The 17,229-nt window shown below is 37.6% G+C and overlaps 2 protein-coding genes across 2 annotated transcripts; both read right to left on the bottom strand.

The window, feature by feature from the left end:
- Window positions 1-89: 89 nt before the first annotated feature.
- Window positions 90-9,669, bottom strand: LOC113048183 (lamina-associated polypeptide 2, isoforms beta/gamma-like). The gene is made up of 6 exons (XM_026209805.1): window positions 9,358-9,669; window positions 6,151-6,268; window positions 4,727-4,876; window positions 4,502-4,644; window positions 1,905-2,008; window positions 90-1,304 (listed from the first exon to the last, which is right to left on the bottom strand). Exons 1-6 carry the CDS (start codon window positions 9,592-9,594, stop codon window positions 956-958), a joined length of 1,101 nt encoding a protein of 366 aa, XP_026065590.1. The 5' UTR covers window positions 9,595-9,669; the 3' UTR covers window positions 90-955.
- A 584-nt stretch (window positions 9,670-10,253) lies between these two features.
- Window positions 10,254-16,355, bottom strand: LOC113048184 (serine-threonine kinase receptor-associated protein-like). Its single transcript, XM_026209807.1, has 10 exons — window positions 16,145-16,355; window positions 15,861-15,985; window positions 15,596-15,731; window positions 15,417-15,498; window positions 14,758-14,830; window positions 14,549-14,648; window positions 14,266-14,403; window positions 14,019-14,155; window positions 13,740-13,889; window positions 10,254-10,958 (listed from the first exon to the last, which is right to left on the bottom strand). The coding sequence occupies exons 2-10, from the start codon at window positions 15,970-15,972 to the stop codon at window positions 10,897-10,899; spliced, it is 990 nt and encodes a 329-aa protein (XP_026065592.1). The 5' UTR covers window positions 15,973-15,985; window positions 16,145-16,355; the 3' UTR covers window positions 10,254-10,896.
- Between the last annotated feature and the right edge of the window lie 874 nt (window positions 16,356-17,229).

Genomic DNA, 17,229 nt, shown 5'->3' on the forward strand with positions numbered 1-17,229 from the left:
ATGCATTAGGTAGAGGAAAGTGCTAATAAATAAGGTCAAACATATACATGAACTTATCCAAATAAACCAGCCAACTGAGACATAGCTGATATGAGGTAAACTGCTTTATTAAAACATATTCTGGCATATACATAAAAAGTACCTGAAAGCTCCCAGCTTTCCCTCATAAATCTACAGCACCTTATGAAAATTAAGTACATTTTCAGAATATGGAATCGTTAATGCATCAATCTTAAAAGCAGAGTAAAGGGCATAACAGTGGCCATTCTACTCATTGTCGAGTTCTACAAATGTAACATATCAAGTATCAGGGTCTTACAATGTCACTTAAACTTAGAGAGTATATTTTTTCAAATTTGAGAACTAGACGAGTCGAGTTTTGTTGCAAATTCTCAGTTAGTGTTTAGGTTGTTCAGATTAATTGTTGACATTTTATGAAACTGCTTGTAACGCCAAGATCCTGAAAATTATTCAACAAATTTATTGAAAATATTTGTATTTCCACAACATACACAGATACTACAAGGGCCTTCAATGTTAAGATACGGCACCTATAAAGAGCTACATGTGAAAATAAATGCAAAAATATGGTCACAAGTAGACACTAAATGTGGTTTACAAAAAAAAAAAAAAAAAGTATATTTAGCCAACTCCTTCAGCACTTCTACTCACATTCATGGACAGCACCAACATTTATCTGGAAAATAATGTACAAATGACACACACACACACACACACACACACACACAATACAAAAGGCAAGAAAAGTGACAATGAAATTAAAGCCAGGCTTCATTTGAAAGAGGGTATGAACAGACATGATGCAAAATCTGGGGTTTTCTGTCTTTGTATGAATCTATAAAGATCGCAGATAAAAGTCCACGGCTGCCGAATCATCAGAGATGTACTGGCTGAGTACGATAAAGAAGGAAGAGTGGGGTGATCCGCATAACATTCATTTGCTGGTGCTATCATCTGCTCCGCTCTGCTTGAAGAGTCCAATCTCATTAGTCTCCATGGCCTGGTAGACAAAGAACAGGAATCCAGCGACTGCACTGAGCAGCAGAAGCTGCACCCACACTGGCAGGCTGCGCCGCGCTCTGCTCTTCACAGCAGGGGGCGCCGCAGGCTTGGAAGCGGTTAGAGGGACTGCGGTCACACGCGGGACAGATCGGGTCTCAGTGTAAGTGGAGGAGGAGCTGGTTTCTCTGAGCTCCTTAAGATGGAGACGGGATTCATCTAACCATGAATCACCGACCAGGGGCCGGCCAGCTGCTCCTCTGATTGGTCGGCGACAGGTGGCACTATAAAATAGATTGAAAAATAAACTTCATTTAAGATGGATTCTCTTAACTTTTCGAAATATAAAAAATAAAAGATAAAAAAAAAAAAAAAAAAAACACTAAGAAAAATGTACCTTGTTTTTATATATAAAAAAACAAGACAAAAATAGACAATTTTCTAAACGTACTTTTATTTTGTCCGTACGTTTTAAAAATGTTGGTTTACAGTGGTTTATTTGCAATCTTTTGATACTTTTTAAGATTAGCTGAAATTACCTGTTGTTTGCGTATATAAAAATTCAGTTTTAAAGTTCACAACACTCATTTGGTTCAGTTATTTTACTCAATTTTAATAAAATGAATGCAACTCATGCCTACAATCACTTAAATAAACCTCTATTATAAGCATGTTAATACTTTTTCTATTTTTTGGGAGACAAATTCAGTGTAATACAACGATCCACAATCTATTATAAAAATAAATAAAAATATTAAATAATATTTTTCCCCTTTACATTTGTATAAGTTTAAAGGGAGTTCAAAAATATTATTATTTAAAGATTATTTAAAGACATGGACACACTTCTTTCTGTTTGATCTAGAAACCTCTTCCCTTCGTACCTGATTCCAGTAGGAGTGCTGAGGTTTTCACTGGGAAAGATCTCTTTAAGCACATCTCTCTCTACCGTCCTCGGGGTCTGATCAATAGCCGACACCTTTTCAACCTGCGCACAGAGACAACCACAAAGATGTGAACACTAGTGCGGGATATAACACCACCACAAACATTGCAATGCTGAAGATCCATGTATCAGCTTTCACTTTAAAAACAAGAGAAACTTGTTTCATCACACCAAAGCCGTGCATAACCTAAGTGTCTCGAAAATCCCAAGTTTCCTCGTTCCCTTTACACACTTGTGGAGCCCAAAACCATAAAGCTCATGAAATTACCATTGGTGTCTTTGGCGTCTCTGTCTGGCTGCTATCAGGTCCTTGGACACAAGTGATTTGAGGGGGGAAAAAAGGGGTTATTTTGGACTGTCTAGTCTTGGTCTTTGGTGAGCCAAAGCTCTCCTGATAAACCAACAATGTAAATTACAACTTGAAATTCATGTAACATTGTAACCTATTACTGAGTGACACACATACAACAAAACAATTACCAACTCTATTAAATGTGTTGCTTTCATTCTCAAGTTAATACCTTGTCAGCAGAAGTGGCACCGTGTAAACCAGATACGGTTGACTGGTAAGGAGTGATTCTGCAAAATCAGTTGCAGACATAAACGGTAGGAGCACTCTGAGAGTTTGGGATCCTTTGGTAAAAGAAAACACTGTGGCACTAGAAAATGAGCTGCATCACGTTCATGTGTGAGGTTCATTCTGGACCTACCAAAGGTTGTGCTTTCACCCTCACCTGAGGAATAAAGACCTCCTTCAATACTAAGGGCTCAGAGCAATCCTAAGAGACATGACCTCCAAACCTGTATGAATTTTCTTCTGTTGAACACAAAGTGACATTTTGAAGAATGTTGGTAACCATCGACTTCCACAGTATTTCTCCATACTATAGAAGTCACTGAAAACCTGTTTAGTTGCCAACGGTCTTCAAAACACCATCTTTTGTGTTCCACAGAAGAAACTCCCTCACAGATTTAGAACAACTTGCAAGTGAGTAAATTATACGATTTCATTTATCACTTTAATCGTTTTCCCTTTTAAGTCAAATTTAGATCTCAGACAAGGGCTTTTAAGCAGGAAGACACCTCATCAGTAACAGGAGCCTCATTCAAATCAGTCTTAGATGAGAGCTTTGACATCTTATCTGTGAGCAAAGGTCTGGGCTCTCTTCTTGTTGGCTTGAATATAAAGGACCAAAGCATGTTCATAAAGCAAGGATGATATTTTAGACAGTTGGCACTAGGCCAGTTTCATGGCCACCTACCACAAGTCCTGTCCTCCTGTCTTGAGTAACATGAGAGCTCAGTTCTCCTGAAAACACCACACATGCATACAAACCTCATTAACTATTGAGTAATCAAGTATATTTCAGCTTTGGCTCATTTGTGAAGCAAATAGGAGCTCAACCAAACCCTGTGCACCCCGTGTGCAAACCCAAATAGGTTTTTAACTTTAATCACCACACACAGAAACCCGGTGACGCACATTAATATCATAACCACAGATTATGTTACATTGTCGTTGCTTGCAGGAACTAACTGATCCAGCCTGTGAGAAGATCTCTGCAACTTTCTCTTGATGTTGGATACTGGAAAATCCTCCTCCTGCTTATGTGCCTCATCCTCCTACACGTCGCACAATGAAAGGTCTAGAGTTTTCCAGACATGAACAAATGGCGTATCTGAATTCTTACAGCAGGTATGACAACATTCAGATGTGGAGCGATCAAGGTGACCACCTGCAGTAGGCCAGATCTCTTCTACACCAGGTGGTGCTACTGAACCCTGAACAGATAATGCTGGGAAAATATGCAGGCAGGAATATCACATGGGGGGAAAAAAATGCAACAAAGTATAACAGACAAAATAACTTTTTTTTTTTTTTTTTTTTTAAATAGTAAAAGCTTTGATGGGAGCATATTATTAGCTATTTGTTTACAACTGACTTGAACAAGTCTACACAGAAATGCAAAACCTTCACACAGGAATGAGAAAGTAAAGTGCGCCTGGAGGAAGGGAGGAAGGAAGAAGATAAACCGGATTAAAGTCTGGGCCAAGTTGAAGCTAAAGTGAAAGAGAGAAGGGATAGGAAACGGTAGGAGTGCTAGCTGTAATTGAGATCATGTGAACATATCTTCAGTCTGCAGAGTTTGCTTCATTTGCCACATACGCACAACTTCTGCCAGACTGATCAAATCGGCTTTAGGCTAATCATTTACTCCTGGAACCAGATGCATTTCTGAATAAAACAACAAATATTAATGACTTTTTTTTTTAATGACAAAAGAAGCATGATCACCAAAGCTGGATTTATTTGATGACAAACGGTAATTTGTGCAATATTAATCAAAATTTCAAACAATCGCTTTCTATTTGAATACTCCTGTAATGGCAAAGCTACATTTTCAACAGCCATTAACACCAGTTTTATATATGAACAGTAGTGTATATCTGCCACCTCAGTCCCTAGATACCGACAGCTAGAGCTCGACCACCCAAAAGGCAAGGAAAAGCACAATGCACAAGTTTGGTCCTCACCCTGTTGTGCTGGCCACTGCGTGTTCTGCTGGTCACTGGGGTTTTCCCTCTGCTCCGGGTCGGTCTCTCCACAACTGGGATCGGCTCGGCCTCTACATCCGGTTCAGGTTGGGGCACAAACACAGGAGCTGCAGCTACCGTTTCTGACAAACAGGCAAAGGAGCATTTTTTAAATATTTATTTCTATAAGTATGTGCTTAAATAAAGGGATCTTTTGTCCAATACCTTCCTCCTTGTCGCTGTACCGGTCTGAGTCTGTGTTGCCATTCTGGCTGCCGTCTGTCTGTGATGTCTCTGAGGGAGGGACCAAAGTCTGAGGAGGACCTTGATCCAACAGCTTCTGAAGCCTCTTCTCGTAAATCTTCCGAGTGGACGCTGATGAGAAAACATTGGTCAATGTCAGTGTCAGATCAGTAGACTTCTTCGGAGCATGACAGACAACGCTGCTGAAAAATATCGTCTGATTTAGATGAAAATTTATTTGCCCGTTCAAAACAAGCAGTGAGAAAGTCAGCTGCTTTATCGGAGGAGCTTTCTAACATACATTTAAGGACATTATAACCATTTAGGCCAGAGTTGGATAAACATGCAAAGCTGATTGCTAGGTGAAACTACCGATTTAATGATAGCCTTGCACAGGACCACAATTTTTTGTTGTTGCTTGTTTTGCGCGGTGACAAAAAGACAGTTTGTGTATATTACATTTCATGACGTTTTTATGGTATTGTATTATATTCCATGTCCATACATGTAAAAAATTTATTTCATGCCTTATTTATGCTTATAGGTCATTGTACTTTTTTTCTGGCAACATTTCAGTAATATATAATATATATAAAAAAAGGGGAATAAAAAAAAAATTCAGTACATATCTTAAAATATTTTATATCACACAAATGCTGTTTAACATACAGTGGCACTATTTTTTGCAGTTACTTTTAAGCAACTGTTGCCAGGTTTTTTTATTTTAAGGAATATATGAAGCCAGTTCTCATCCAACAAGTGAAGTTCACACACACACCAACATTTTTGCTGTTTTCATTGTGTCACGTGGTTGCAATTAAAGATTATTTGGATAATCGACTAGTTGGTCGACAATTTTTTCGATTAAATTGATGAAAACTCCTATTTTCTTTCATTTTTACTGACAAAAACACACTATTCCACTTTCTTCCCGATGTCCTTAAAACAAATAAGCCAACTTAATGCAATGAAAACATACAGGGCTTAATTTATTAGACCACCAAATTCTAAAAATGTCATTTTAATTGTTGTAATAAGAGGGCCTTCTTTGCCTTTGATAACTGCTCACATGCTTGCTGGCATTGTTTAGGGCAGCTTGGATCACATACTTTTTTAGCAGGAGCTCATTCTGTTTCCTCCAATATTTGTAGATGCATTTTGTTCACAGAAATGTGTTATTCAGTGCTGTAATTTCATGCGACCGGCTTCTGTTGTACATGCACTGTGAGCAGACTCAACTAATTGACAATGAGAATCATCCAATTAAAATAATCTAATTTTATCGATTAGTTGTTGCAGGCCTACAATTATGCTCAGTGTAAGTGCCCAAATACTTACAGTTAAAATGATACATGATCTGCAATATTTACACTTTACAGGCAGTTTGAATGTAATAAACGGCTCACCAACAATGGGTCCAATGATCAGGCCATACTTCAGTAACAGGTCTTTCAAAGCCTCGTTGCTCAGTTCAGTGACATCAACATCCTCTGGACGAACCTTGTCTGTTTTCCTGGTGGCTTTCTGTGAAGAGGATTCAGTGAAGAATCAGTTCTGTGACTTATCATTTTCAGCTAAATATTCACATGCACTTTGCAAAGCTGTAGTACAAAAAAATAAAAAATAAAATAAATATTGGCATGAAGGTAAAGTATCAGCGCTTGTTAAGCAATAGGTGCAAGGTAGTTTCAAAGGAAAATGAGGGTACATTCATTACATCCCCAGACCATAAACATACTATACACACTATTGCCTTTTTGAGAAACTCAGGAGCTTAGCGCCAACTGGGTGGAGTTTAAAACAAGCCCTATTAAGAATACACGCCTAGCATGTAAGTACAGGAGCAAATGTTCATTTGAATAAACCAATCAAGTTAAATTAGTCAGTGAAAATAAAAAATAAAAATCTATAATGCTAATGCAAATTTCCACAGAGATGGTGGCATTTGAGACTGAAGGCACTGCAAACAGACTTTCGGAGTGGGACAAAGCATGAACAATGAAAATCCAGCCACATTCCCTGGTGTCGAGTCTCGCTCCACAAAAACGACCACGTGACCGAGGAGAAATGGTGAAAACAGTGAAGAGAAGGAGGAGAGAATGTGTTACGAGGAGCAGGAGATCGTGAAGGCGCATGAGCTTCAGTAAGGGGCCTTCAGAGGAGCTGATCTGGAACACTGCCTGCTCAAAAAAAAAAAACTTTCATAAAATCACAGCATTCCAGCAGCATGGAGGGAGAAACCTTTCCTTAGTCCACGGACAACACCCTCACGCCTACAAAATTTTGTACATCGTGACTTTTTTTATATTTTGCAGTATTTTGTCAGATTAAGCTTTTGCTTTTCTGACATTTCTGGTTCCAAGTTTCAGATCAGCAAGATTTATGGGCCATTGCAGAGCTTTTTCTTTTTCTTTCTTTTCTTTTTTCACAAAAGCATAATCTAGCCCAGATACTTTTAAAATGGATTGAAGAGGTCGAACATGAGATCAAACAACGGAATTCTCAAATTCTCAAAAATGAGAATGATGTGCGTTAATAAAAAAACATGCCAAAGAGGAGCGTCTCGCACGTTTCTGAAATTACTCCCTGAGAGACAGTAACTTCAAAGCGGAATGCAACACACACATCTGGCAACCGAAGCAGAAATTCCTCTTCACAAGAGAAGTATTTCCTTAATAAAGGGACCAAACCCACTAAAAAAAAAACAGCCTTGTTTTACGCTCATCTTATTCTTATATAGTTCCCATTCGATCAAGTCAGGTGTTTACAAAATAAGGTCCAATGACCCCCACAGGGGACAAGAAGTGTTTTTCTGTACCAATGTGAGTGCAGAAAAACATTATTTTTATATTTATAATATTAATTTTCAAAGTAACTTGCATCTTTACACATGACAGGCACACACAGAGATATATACTATGCACACAAGAGCTGCCATCTAAATTTTGAAATCTAAAATCCCTGATTTAAGCGATTTGTTTACCAGCTGAACTGAAAGAGTAAGCTTTCATACCTGAAAAATACTTACTGGCATGTTTATTGCTAAAGAAAAATATCTTAGCAGGCAAGAAAAGGTGGTTAATGACAGAGAAACTCCCATTCAGGAAGAGTTCACAATGACAGGCCACAGTACCTCATTCACTGGCACTGGAGTACAGAGGTGCCTTTAACATCAAACATCTAACCTTATGTTAAAACATAAAAGGAGTCTGTGTAAGTTAGTTGTCTGGGTGGAGGGTTCAGGGTTGAGGTAATCTGGTTCTCAGAAAAACTTGAAACTTGTAGCATTCACTCTAAAAATGTATAATGGAAACAATCGACACATCCTTAACTGATAGAAAAACTACGTTTATTCAAAAGCAGTCTGGCTTTATAATGAGTTTATGAAATTGCTATTGGTATTAAAAAATGAGAAACAAATACAGAGAAGTGAGGGGGGAAAACGCTCTCACTTCTCTAAGACCAGGTGTTTAATTACTTCAGTGGTATTTATGAAATCCCCATAAATATCATATCAAAATAAACCGATCAAAACAAAACCGTGTGCGTTTTCTTTAAAATTACCATGGTACGCTAGGTACGAATTACGTACGAATTTCCACAGTATGGATCTTCCCTGAAGTGTACGTTTCATGTGACTGGAATGGACACGCCTGAAACAGATGTCGAACGGATGAGATAACAGCAGTGTAAGATTCCTGACACCTTAAAATCTATGCAAAAGTCATGCATTTATGATTTTAAATACTTAAATCAATTGAAGACCCTCTTGACGCATTTACGCGGGAAATAGGAAGTCTGAGTAGCGTTCGAATCGGTTCTTTCAAACGGTTAGCTTGAAACCCCTGCTCTAAAAACGATTTTTTTAAGACACTACGATAGAAGCGTGGTACTATATTTTTCTGCACGTCATTACAATAAGCGTTCAAATAAAGCGATAAATACATTTAGCTGTTCAGACTACATTTGTAGTTAAATGTGTTAACAAACATGCGTTTTGATTAGATCTTAAGGGCGTACCATGAGCCCAAGTTGGGTTAGCTTTGATTCAACTTATAAAAAGTCATTTAAAACCAAAATATAATTTGCATTTGAGTGAATCAATGGTAAAAACATGATCAAATATTGTCAATATATTACTGCATGTTTTAATCTAATATTATTCCATTAAATATATGCTGAGAGTGTGATAAAATTACATATACATATATTTATAACATTTATGTTGTGTAACACTTCTATTCTACTAATTCACTGTTTGCAAACGAATCGTTCAGACATGTTTTGGTTCATTGAAATGATCCAACTCAAAATAACGATTCGTTCACGAATCGGACACCAATAGTAAAAGTTGCCGTGCCATGCCGGTTTGTTTTCATTTTGTGAGACATGCATTGGCAAACCGGACACTTTAGTAATTCATTTTACTTACTCTGATAATACTGACCTCTTCACTTTACTCTAACCTCGAGCATCTTTTTGATTCAACGGATAAAAATCGCAACTGCGAATTGCATCAAATTCTGGTTCGTTTTATATGAAATCAAATAACCAGCCAAAAAAAAAAAGCAAGCATTTTCGAACCAAGTCAGATCAACGATCAACCAACCCACCCTGCCAGAGCGGCTCCTGTTGGAAACCACGGGGGCTGGAGGCAGTTCCTCGTCGCTGGAGAAAACATCCGGAGAGCCGCTGCTCTTTTTGTTTTGCGCGGTCAGATACTTCAAGTACAGCTGCACGTACACGTCCTTCTTCTGGTCGCCGTTCGGCAGAACCACATTATGGGCCAGCAGTGCACTTTTAAGCTTATCTTTAGTGAGCACAGACGGGTCCTCCAGAAATTCCGACATGTCTGTTAGCTTGAGCAGGACACTATCGCTGGCAGAGACTGATTTATTTTATGGGATCAGTGACCATCTTAGAAAAGAGACCCCTATTGGACGCGTTCCGCAGAAAGAAGCGCTCTGATTGGTTGTTAGACTATTTAAACTCACTAGCGATAAATGTACGGGTTGAACCACTTGTTTATAAAAGATAGATCAATAAAGATTTGATTCGAATTAGAAAAGTGAACTAGTGGGCATTTGAAGAGCAGTACATCACAGCATTACGTTATCCGTAATATAACGCTTTGGAATTAAAACCTTTATATATTATCTGATAAATAAAAACTAGTGCCGTCAAATGATTTCTCGCGATTAATCGCATCCGAAATAAAAGTTTTTCTTTATAAAATATATGTGTGTGTACTGTGTATATTTATTATATAATTAACATGCATGTATATATTTAAGAAACATTTTATGTTTATATATTATATTCATATATAATATACAATATATAAATGTTTATACATGTAAATATTTCCAAATATATATACGTGTTTGTTATACATAATAAATAAACAGCACACATACATATATTACATAAACAAAAACTTATTTGGATGTGATTAATCGCGATTAATCGTTTGACAGCACTAATAAAAATACAAATACACAGAAAAATGTTCCATTTGATAAAGGTACGTCATCATTTTATTGGCCAAATTATACAACTTGTTGCAACCAAAGACAAAATTATTAAAGAACTTAAGTCACTTTTTAACATATTTCCCAGGCTATCGCGGAAAACATTTACCACAAATTCACACTACTTTTGATAAACACTTGAATAACACGTTCCTCAGGAGCACTTCCGCTGAGAGATGATACCAAACCCAACATTGAACTCATTAACAAACAAAATGTGCTGAAAGCACATGTTGTAACACCAAAAACAAAAAGAAGAAAAAGAAAAAGTCTTAACGAAAGTGATCACAGTGCTGCAGAAACTGACCGCTTGTGAAGGAGCTGACTGTTGTATCATGGGTATCAAAGAAAGAGCAGGCAGCTGGAGGATTAGCATCTGAACTAGCGCTCTCAGCTCAACCGCCATCTCCTGATGCTCATTTCAACAATGTGTATATGCGTGATGGTTTATCTCCACGCTCAAAAGTCATGCTCGGCAATGCGGTCCGTCTCATGTGAAGAAGGGTGGTGGCACAGCACTCTGCTGGGGTGTGGTTTCTTTGACCCATCCCGTCCCCTGACCTCTCCCTCTCCTGTGATCTCTCCTCCTTTGCCTCATTGTCTTCCTCTTTCTCTCCCAACTCAGGCCTTGATCTCTGCTGGAGGGCAGTACAGGACTTCAGAATTCTCTGATGACAGCTCCTCTGAAAGGGACAGAGAGATTTTAGTATAGGATACATGATCTGATACACAAGGCCACATATGAAGCCTATTCCTGACCTATGAGGCACTTTCAAATAGTCACACACAAAAAAAAAATCACTGATAAACCAAATTACTTAATATTGAATTACTGATGAGCAGGCACTTGATTCATTCTCATTCAGCTAGAATCATGCCAGAATAATAATGATGACACAATATAGACCTTGTGTAAAACTCTTAGATGTATTTTAAAGATTCTATGCTCCGAAGTTTAAATGTTTCACATACTTTTGAAAACAGCTTTCTTCTAACATAAGGGGGTTTGACGTCACCGCATATTTGGAACGCTAAAGAATGTGATACGCACATCTCCCGGAAATCTTGAATAATTCAACCAATCCGATGAGGACTTTGAAACTCCCAAAGTGTTTTTAATTTTGTGTGCCATATGCATCAGGCATTCAGCCTGCGGTCTGTGAGCGTCGTCCTAGGCTGAGACCAAGGCAGTGACATCCGTCATGAGGCTTTCAAATCTAATGACAGTGCTGCAATTCTGCTGGACTTAGGGCTTATAATATAGCATTGTTATATTTTCTATATTGCAAGCTTTTCTTTTGGTCAATTAATAGAAGCGTATTAAACTGATAATGTACGTTTAGTTTAGGCTTTCAGAAATAAAGTGTACATCTTTTTACATTTTTGTGATGTTGACACTGGTGACAAAAAATATGAAATTTCTATGGTATCAAACATTTTGATATCATGAAGACCTAATTTAAAGCAAAAATAACTATATTGTGGTATATACCGTTACTGTGAAATAAAATTACTCCTATAATCCATCCCTAAACTTTAAAATAAAAAAAATAGGAGCACTGAGGATAAACATACTGCTACTACTAATAAGTGTTTTTTTTTTTTATTAAAGTCGTAACGTCTTTATTTAACCCCTTAACTGTCACTCATATTTTTGAACATTGGCTTTGTAGTGCACGATCCAAACTTACATTTTTATTGTTCATGAATGAAAACATTTTGTAACATGATATTGATGTACCATTTACATGGTAATGCAATGTCTGATTTTAAAATGAGTTTTAAAGGATGATTTTTGAGATTTTAAGTTTTCAGTTTTGATTTCTTAAATGTGATAGAGAAAAAGGCAACAAAGTCGTCTTGTTTTTTTAACAAAGGTCAAAATTCCTGTTATAATGTAGATTTTTGAGGGTGCACTCTTGTCATAAATTAATCTATTACTTTTCCTACATAAGTTTTAATAAAAAACATTGATAAAATATATATTTGGAAGTCTTAGACCTTTCCAGCGATATATAGTTTGTCAAGATTAGATTAGATTTAATTGTAATATAGTGAAGTAAATGTAGGCGTCCCACAGAGCGGACGGGTGACAGTTAAAGGGGGGGTTAAATGCTATTTCATGCATACTGAGTTTTTTACACTGTTAAAGAGTTGGATTCCCATGCTAAACATGGACAAAGTTTAAAAAATTAAGTTGTACGTTTGAAGGAGTATTTTTGTTCCAAAAAAACCTCTTCCGGTTTGTCACAAGTTTCGGAAAGTTTTTTTCGAGTATGGCTCTGTGTGACGTTAGATGGAGCGGAACTTCCTTATATGGGTCCTAAATGCGCGCTCTTCTGCCAGAAGAGCTCGCGCTCCAGTATAGCAGAGCACTGAGAGGCTGAGCACAGCCTGATCAGAGCAAGAGCGTCGCGAAAAGTCACAAAAGAAGTGTGTTTTTGGTTGCCAGGGCAAGACAACCCTGCACAGATTACCAAAAGAGAAACAGCATTAAGGGACCAGTGGATGGAGTTTATTTTTATAGAGCATCAACGGAGTTGTGCAAGTGTTTTTGTTTGTTCCCTGCATTTCGGATTACACATCGTTTATTTCTTAAGGATAATGCAGTCCCAACGGAAAAGGGTCACGATTGTGTGTTGGAACCACATGCGGTGAGTAAAACTGCTTCAAATATCTCTGTGTTGTTAACTTAGCTATCAGCTGTAAGCACATCAAGTAAACAACATGCGATGTTGTCATCAAACTGCACTTTCCACATGTACAGCTTAAAAAAAAGAAAAAAAAGACGACATAAAGTGGAACTTAGTCATTTTCCAAAACCGCTAAGCAAATATTTACAGTTTCAGTACATACCACATAGCATACCGCCTTTGCTGATGCTGCTCTTGTTAAATTTCAGCCTCTGGATCTGTGTCACAGCTTCCACATGCTCTCAACTCAAAAGCCTACTGGCGCTCGTGATTCTTTAGCTCCGCCCACACGTCACGCCTCTAGGCGCTCGTGTTTTTTCCGGGAAAAATCGGTACAGACTATCTTTCTCTTATAAATATAATAAAACTAAAGACTTTTTGGAGTTATGAAGGATGCAGTACTACTCTATATGTACTCAAGATTAACAGGATATTGAGTGAAAACGAGCATTTCACCCCCCCCTTTAACAGGTTAAGTCTTAATTTCTTTATTTTAAAATGTTAAACCACCAAGCTTTCACTTCAGTGGAAAACCCTGGAGAGAACCCTTAAAACATCTGTTTTGTTGACAACAGGTGGATTATTAGCAGCACAAGTTCTCATTACAAGTTTGTTTAGACAGTTGGAGCATTTTGTGTTCCCAAATAAGTGTGTTAAGTGACCCAAGCTCAGAGTAGCATTTACTGCAAACTGAGCTGCTCAGAGACACCTTTTGCAGCCTGACATACTAACATTCTTGACCGTATCTTCACAGTATCTGTGTAAACTTACCAGGCAGGACACATTTCCACAGGCCGTATGTTTTCCCAACAGCTGTCTGCCACAGACGCAGAGTGCCATCCTCTGAGCCACTGGCATACAGCTCTCCATCAGGGCTAAACCGCACACAGTGTATGGGTCCGAAATGACCCTTATATGACTCTGAAAGAGAGACAAACTTAATGTCAAGCATGAAGAAATAAGTATAAATTCATGAGCCAGTCTATAATAATAAGCTTTGTTATTTAAATAATGTAGTTAATTACATTAACTCAGGAACTTTATTCCTACCCATTTCCTCTTTAGTTGTGTAGTCATACTTATAAAGCTTGAAGTCATCTCCTCCTGCCACAAAGAAGTCTTTCTCAGGATGCAGTGAGGCAGAGTGAATGGAAGCAGGGGCATCAACAGTCTTAATCAGATCCAAACTGAAGAAAACAGAAACCGTTCAACTTTCAGTTCTCGATGCATTTTAATTGCATGTTTTTTTAGCCCCTAAAGTAATATTTGCATGATTTGACCGATTGTAGCCATCTACCTGTGGGCTTTGTAGAAAGCAATGGTCCTCCCGTACGTGATGACGAGGATCTCCCCATCAGGAATGTACTCCATGCTGCTGACTGAGGCATCAAACGACAGAGTCTTCACTGCCTCCTTTGTGTTCTTGTCCCAAAGTCTACACATGAAAGACAAAACACACTCAGAATCAGACACGCATACATAAACCAACATATATAGACATACTGTAAAATATCTGTCTGCAAAAAATGTATCTACTGTAAAATTCAAAGACTTCATCCATTACCATTTTGGCCACTTACCGGACAGTTTTGTCATCAGCAGCTGAGAGAATCTGTTGGTCATTGTTACACCACAGAGCTTTCTTTATGGCAGAGGTGTGGCCTGCAATCTCCTGGGGTTCTGCATTACAAATGCCATTTAGCTGAACATGTCAATTTATCTTTAAGCAGTTATGACTGGGCATTGGATTTTGAGAATCAAAACAAATCAAAAATGTCACTTTACATACCTGCTTCAGGTTTGCTGAGATCATAGATGCGCAGCACTTTATCATTCCCACCAGTCAGGAGACAGTTACTGTCCTGTTGATTTAACAGGTGCAGATAAAAATCTCTACATTTAAAAAAACCACTCCGCCCAATTAATGGTGTTTGAAAATATGATATGAATGTTATTTCATTAGAACTGAGAAAATAAATCTTAATATCGTTCAGCCTTAGAATTCAACATTTTTGTAATTGAAAACTGTTTTCATTGCTTTGGGTAGATTTTAAATATTTAATGCAATAAATAAACTAATAAATAAGTAATATATTTAAAATTAAGTATTTCACATACATAAGAATTTTGTAAGTACACTATTGTTTCTAAAAGTTGGGGTCTGATTTTTTAATGCTTTAAATGCTCACAAAGGCTGCATTTTTTTTTTTTTGGACAATACAGTAAAAACATTAATGTCATGAAACATTACAATTTATAGTAACTTGTTACTATTTGAATTATTGAAAAGGAAAGTAACTTTTCTATTTTAATTAATTTTGATTGTAATTTACTCCAGCGGTGACAAATCTGAATTTCCAGTAGCGATTACCCTTCAGGTGTCACACAATCCTTTAGAAATCATTCCAATACGCTGATTTAGTGTGGGCTCTCTGCATCATGTCTTACCTGTGTGAAGTTCACAGATTTCACAATGTGCTTGTGCGCCAGTGTGAGTACCTCATCTCCAGTGACAGCATCCCATACCTTTCTGCCAGATTCCAATAAATAAAAGGTAAAATAACGTTTCACCAATATTACTTAACCTATATCATTATTATTATTTTTTTCCTATTGCTTGTACTTACGCTGTAAAATCTGCTGCGGCTGTAGCTGCTTTTGTAGCTTCGTTATTTAAGGTGGCACCCCAGACAGCACCCTTGTGACCCAAGAACGTCCCGATCCAGTCCCCTGTGTCTCCCTGGCGCAACATAGGTTTGCCATCTGCAATACAGTCATTGAAATTAATCTATAGACAGACTTTAAACAAATTGTTACTCTACATGCTCAATGCCCAGCAAGCAGACCATGTTTTCTTTTAAGGGTTGGTTTTAAATTTCAGAACACACCTACCTTTACAAGCGCTAATGAGGAAATATCCATAAGGAGTTATTCCACTGAACGCCAGATCCACAACAGGTCTGGTGTGACCAGAGCAGGTGAGAGGAGTCTGTCTCATAGCCATACTCACTGGAGACCTAACAAAAATAAATAAATAAAATAATTGCAGGGTAATTTTGGGATTTTACTCAAAAACAGCTACACGTGTATGTCTAAAAACAAGGTATTTAACAGGACAGGACAGAGCAGATGTGCTGGCTAACAGAGGCTTGGCTAGCTAAGAAACCAATCATTACCTTGCAAAGACAGCAAAACAACGACACACACCAGTACTTTGTGGCCAAATTACGTATCGGGGAGGACCGTGGAGCTCAGAGCTGCACTCCCAGCTACAGTGCTGTGCCACCAGCTACACGAGGTGTGTGTGAGTGTGAAAGCTATACTCGAGCCCTCGCTATCGCTACAGGAACATAATGGAAGCACTAGCGTGAAAACCGGCCATCATTTCCGGCCCGCGGCGCCACGGGATTGGTCAGAATCTTGTCACGTGGAGCGCTATAGAGTCCTTTCTCTAACACCAAGTGCATACAACATGCTTGCTAACGCGTATGGTAAAATGTTTATTATGTAATATAAAAAAAGAAGAAAAGCCCATAAGGGAAGCTTATAACCGTGTATATGAGAACATTTTTTTTCATTATTATGAGGTACGAGCTCAAAAATGACGAGAACGTTGTTGTTATTATTAAGCTGTACGGAATTATAAAGATAATTCGTTTCAATATTATTTAATTATTATGTTATTAAGAAACACATTTTAACCAGAAAATGTACTTTCAATCCTTAAAGTACACTTTTTGAGCCTCGGAGCGCCCCCCATTCCTAAAATTTGAACTATGCTGCCATTTTCTTTTTAATTTTTTTTTTATAAATACAGTGGTCACGAGATGTAGGCTGTTACACATAAACATGTTTCGAAGGGAAATGTTTTACATACAAAGATCCAGGTGCAAACGTTGTTTTAAAATTAGGTAACATCTAGTGATGCTTTATTATTATTATTATTAATGCTCAGAAACAGTATAGAAAAAGTAATACACAATTACCAACAAATAAAAATGATAAACAATGGCAACAAAATACAAAATAAAATAAAGAAAGAAGAAAAATGTAGACGAAATGTACATTTCCATCAAAGATAGGAAAAGAGTTACAAACAGATAAAGTTTTTTAAAGACAACTGGACCAATGAAAGGTATAGCTCAAATTCTCTCATGAAAACAAAAAATGGTATTCTGTGATGTCATGATAATGCCGGGGTCATTACCTGTTTTAAAGGCAGGGGATACCTTTCTGGATAGATATATAGCTAAATATAATG

The sequence above is a fragment of the Carassius auratus genome, chromosome 29, assembly GCF_003368295.1.
Source record: "Carassius auratus strain Wakin chromosome 29, ASM336829v1, whole genome shotgun sequence".
In the NCBI taxonomy this organism is placed as follows: domain Eukaryota; kingdom Metazoa; phylum Chordata; class Actinopteri; order Cypriniformes; family Cyprinidae; genus Carassius; species Carassius auratus.

Bases quoted from the DNA above. Each gene is read 5' to 3' on its own strand.
- LOC113048183 (XM_026209805.1), bottom strand. From the start codon at position 9,594: ATGTCGGAATTTCTGGAGGACCCGTCTGTGCTCACTAAAGATAAGCTT. The intron at 6,269-9,357 runs GTGGGTTGGTTG...TCCTCTTCACAG, and splicing joins ACAGGAGCCGCTCTGGCAGG to AAAGCCACCAGGAAAACAGA. The intron at 1,305-1,904 runs GTACGAAGGGAA...TCTATTTTATAG, and splicing joins AGCACTCCTACTGGAATCAG to TGCCACCTGTCGCCGACCAA.
- LOC113048184 (XM_026209807.1), bottom strand. From the start codon at position 15,972: ATGGCTATGAGACAGACTCCTCTCACCTGCTCTGGTCACACCAGACCT. The intron at 14,156-14,265 runs GTAGATGGCTAC...TGTTTTCTTCAG, and splicing joins GCTTTCTACAAAGCCCACAG to TTTGGATCTGATTAAGACTG. The intron at 13,890-14,018 runs GTAGGAATAAAG...TCTCTCTTTCAG, and splicing joins CACAACTAAAGAGGAAATGG to AGTCATATAAGGGTCATTTC.